General features: G+C 51.5%; 1 protein-coding gene across 1 annotated transcript; it reads right to left on the bottom strand.

Moving 5' to 3' along the window:
* Positions 1–667: 667 nt before the first annotated feature.
* LOC135983620 (uncharacterized) lies at positions 668–3182 on the bottom strand. Its single transcript, XM_065596370.1, has 2 exons — positions 2215–3182; positions 668–1219 (listed from the first exon to the last, which is right to left on the bottom strand). The coding sequence occupies exons 1-2, from the start codon at positions 2789–2791 to the stop codon at positions 744–746; spliced, it is 1053 nt and encodes a 350-aa protein (XP_065452442.1). The 5' UTR covers positions 2792–3182; the 3' UTR covers positions 668–743.
* Between the last annotated feature and the right edge of the window lie 741 nt (positions 3183–3923).

Genomic DNA, 3923 nt, shown 5'->3' with positions numbered 1-3923 from the left:
GTTTGTGTACAGAGAAGCTGAACCTGCCCCCGTTTCTTTACCCAGTTAATGTTGACTATCCTATCCAGTTACATACCCCCTTCATCCCCCTTCCAACACACGTTTCGAAATAAAAATAGTTCTACTTTGTTAATGCACACCGTTTTCTTTAATACTGTTTTCGTGGGAATTTTTTAAAACTGGGACATAGACTGTGGTGGGGAGCGGGTGTAGTGTAGTGACGCGAATGCAGCTTCTAAACTCAAGGATTGACAGGCTCCGCTGCGGTGGGATGGTTGTTTCAACGGAGCCTGTCACCCCTCCTGATCGGGACTGTGTGTATGGGGGGTCTATGTGACTTTGTGGCAGGGGGAGGACGGTTACAGATCCCCTGCTGTGTGGCTCTGTGATCCTGCATAAGGACCGCCGCTTAAGATCTGTAACTGCCCTCCCCCGCCACAAAGTCACAGAGCAACCCACCCCCCACCACATAACATGAAAACAACCTCCCAGACTAACCAGGGTAACTAGTCACTGCATCACTGTACTGTGTATGTGCCCTGCTGCTGTGCCTGCCCCCGCCTATGTACCCTGCCAAAGGTGACTGTCCTGTCCAATTACCAACCCCCTTTCCCCTCCTCCACCAAAAGAACATGATTGAAACAGTAGTTAACAGAAACGTATTTTTTATTATGAACTACACATGGAACTGGGAGGTGAAACTTGGACGGGGGGCTTGTGTCAGGCGGGAAGGAAAGAACTTGTCAAATTTTGGGGAATGAGAGCCTTCTGCTACTAGAGCTCTCTGCAGGGGTGGAGTGAGAGTTAGCAGGGACTCGGCCGCCTCTCCTTCTTTGCACTTTGGGTGAGGTGGGTATGGGACTTGGTGGCGGGGGAGGGCGGTTAGAGATGGACTGCAGCAGGGCTCTGTCCTCCTGCCTCCGTTCCTGCAGAACATCCACAAGGCGCCGGAGCGTGTCTGTTTGCTCCCTCAGTAGTCCAAGCAGCGTTTGAGTCGCCTGCTGGTCTTCCTGCCGCCACCTCTCCTCCCGATCCATGTTTGCTTGGTGCATTCGGGTCAAGTTCTCCCGCCACTGGGTCTGCTGTGCTGCCTGGGCTTGGGAACAGGCCATAAGCTCAGAGAACATGTCCTCCCGTGTCCTCTTCTTCCTACGCCTAATCCGCGCTAGCCTCTGGGAGTGTGATGCCAGGCTAGGTTGTGAGACAGTCGCAGATGGGGCTGTGGAAATGGGAAAAAGGGAGTGAATTCCTCAGAAAGATAAATGTAGTTGTGAACAAAGAACATAGTCTTTCTCTGTGAACAAGACCATGCACAGCACCTATCACATGCGCACTCAGCACAAGGTCGAATTCTCGGCCTTCGCATTCAGTGCCTGGGGTCTTGCACAGCACATTTGAGAAGCGGGGCAGCACAACGGAATTTCTGTTGCAGGCAGACATGGTAAGCCGTAGACTTGTGGCACTTTAAAACTTTTATATTACCACTGGCCTCATGTCACATTTAAAGCAATGTCAGTCCCTGCTGCCAGCAATCCGGCAAGCGGGGACTCTGCCCCTGTCCCACCCCCTCGCGGCTGTCCCCGGGAACGATCCCTTTCGGCTGCCCCTCTCCCGCCTCCACCGCCTGGCTGCAAACCAGCAGTTACAGTTCTGTAAAGGAACAGGCAAGCAGTCCCAACACTAACATTCCCCTACCTAATTCAAAGCAGGTCACCATGGGCGACATCACCCTGATGAGGATCTCTGAGAGCGAGAGAGAGAGAATGCTCCGGGAAAGCCTCCAAAGACCAGGGCCGTATGCCGCCCTGCTGTGCAGAGCAATGATTCCCGAGTACTTGATAGTCTCGTGGCGCGGCAACGTGTCGTACTTCGGAGGACCCAATAAGGCCGCTCTCCCCAGGAACCTCATGCAACGGCTTTCCAATTACCTCCAGGAGAGCTTCCTCGAGATGTCCCAGGAGGATTACTGCTCTATCCCCGGACATATAGACCGCATTTTACTCTAGCTGCAGTAGCAGGGAATAAACAGTAGAGCGGCTTGTGCAGGACAATCACGGAAAACCAGACATTGCTAGATTTTTTTTTAAAAACTTGCACTGCCCATGACTAAACCGTTAAGCGCCTAGGGCACAGTAATCATGAACAACCCATTCTTTTAATTGTTAATATTACTGTTCTGTTAAAAATAAATGTTTAGATGTTTACAACACTTACTGGCTGATCCTTCCCCAGATTCTGTGTCCGGGGTAACGGCTGGGGACGCTTCATAGGGGATCTCTGTAAGGGTGATGAAGAGATCCTGGCTGTCGGGGAAATCATCGTTGTGAGCGCTGCCGACTGCCTCGCCCTCCTCATCTCCTTCCTCATCTTCCCCGTCCCCTAACATGTCCGAGGAACCGGCTGTGGACACTATCCCATCCTCAGAGTCCACGGTCACTGGTGGGGTAGTGGTGGCGGCCGCACCGAGGATGGAATGCAGTGCCTCGTAGAAACGGGATGTCTGGGGATGGGATCCGGAGCGTCCGTTTGCCTCTTTGGTCTTCTGATAGCCTTGTCTCAGCTCCTTGATTTTCACGCGGCACTGCGTTGCATCCCGGCTGTATCCTCTCTCTGACATGTCTTTAGAGATCTTCTCGTAGATCTTTGCATTCCGTCTTTTGGATCGCAGCTCGGAAAGCACAGACTCATCGCCCCACACAGCGATGAGATCCAAGACTTCCCGATCAGTCCATGCTGGGGCCCTCTTTCTATTCACAGACTGCACGGCCATCACTGCTGGAGAGCTCTGCATCGTTGCCAGTGCTGCTGTGCTTGCCACGATGTCCAGACAGGAAATGAGATTCAAACTGGCCAGACAGGAAAAGGAATTCAAATTCAAATTTTCCCGGGGCTTTTCCTGTGTGGCTGGTCAGAGCATCCGAGCTTGCACTGCTGTCCAGAGCGTCAACAGAGTGGTGCACTGTGGGATAGCTCCCGGAGCTATTAGCGTCGATTTCCATCCACACCTAGCCTAATTCGACATGGCCATGTCGAATTTAGCGCTACTCCCCTCGTCGGGGAGGAGTACAGAAGTCGAATTAAAGAGACCTCTATGTCGAACTAAATAGCATCGCAGTGTGGACGGGTGCAGGGTTAATTCGATGTAACGGCGCTAACTTCGACATAAACGCCTAGTGTAGACCAGGCCTTAGAAATGTATAACAATCTGAATGGTGGAGGAACAAGCAAATTGCCTTATGTTAATTTGTATAGCTAAGCACTGGTGATAGACCTCCTTCAAAGTCATCCTAATTACCTTTTGTTCTTGGAGGAACTCCCAACTTGTCAAGAGGACATGAAATTGTATAAAAGAACCTTGGGTCTTGATTCTGTCTGGCACTATAAGGGTATGTCTACACTATGAAATTAGGTCGAATTTATAGAAGCCGGTTTTATAGAAATTGGTTTTATACAGTTGATTGTGTGTGTCCCCACATAAAATGCTCTAAGTGCATTAAGTCAGCGGACTGCGTCCACAGTACCGAGGCTAGTGTCGACTTCCGGAGTGTTGCACTGTGGGTAGCTATCCCACAGTTCCCGCAGTCTCCGCCGCCCATTGGAATTCTGGGTTGAGATCCCAATACCTGATGATGCAAAAACAGTGTTGTGGGGAGTTCTGGGTACATGTCGTCAGGCCCCTTCCCCTCCGTCAGAGCAATGGCAGACAATCGATTCGCGCCTTTTTACCTGGGTTACTTGTGCAGACAACATACCACGGCAAGCATGGAGCCCGCTCAGCTCAGCTCAGCTCACCGTCACCATATGTCATCTGGGTGACGGCAGACGTGGTACTGCATTGCTACATAGCCATCAGCTGGTAACCATCATCAGCTATCTGGGTGCTGGCAGACGTGGGGCTGCATTGCTATACAGCAGCAGCTCCT

Source organism: Chrysemys picta, chromosome 5 (genome assembly GCF_011386835.1).
Source record: "Chrysemys picta bellii isolate R12L10 chromosome 5, ASM1138683v2, whole genome shotgun sequence".
NCBI lineage: Eukaryota > Metazoa > Chordata > Testudines > Emydidae > Chrysemys > Chrysemys picta.
The sequence above is the reverse complement of the archived record's forward strand: the minus strand, read 5'-3'. Positions and strand labels throughout refer to the sequence as shown.

Excerpts from the sequence above, each read along its gene's own strand:
- LOC135983620 (XM_065596370.1), bottom strand. The coding sequence starts at position 2,791 with ATGCAGAGCTCTCCAGCAGTGATGGCCGTGCAGTCTGTGAATAGAAAG. Across the intron at positions 1,220-2,214 it reads ATCTGGGGAAGGATCAGCCA|CCCCATCTGCGACTGTCTCA; the intron begins GTAAGTGTTGTA and ends CCATTTCCACAG.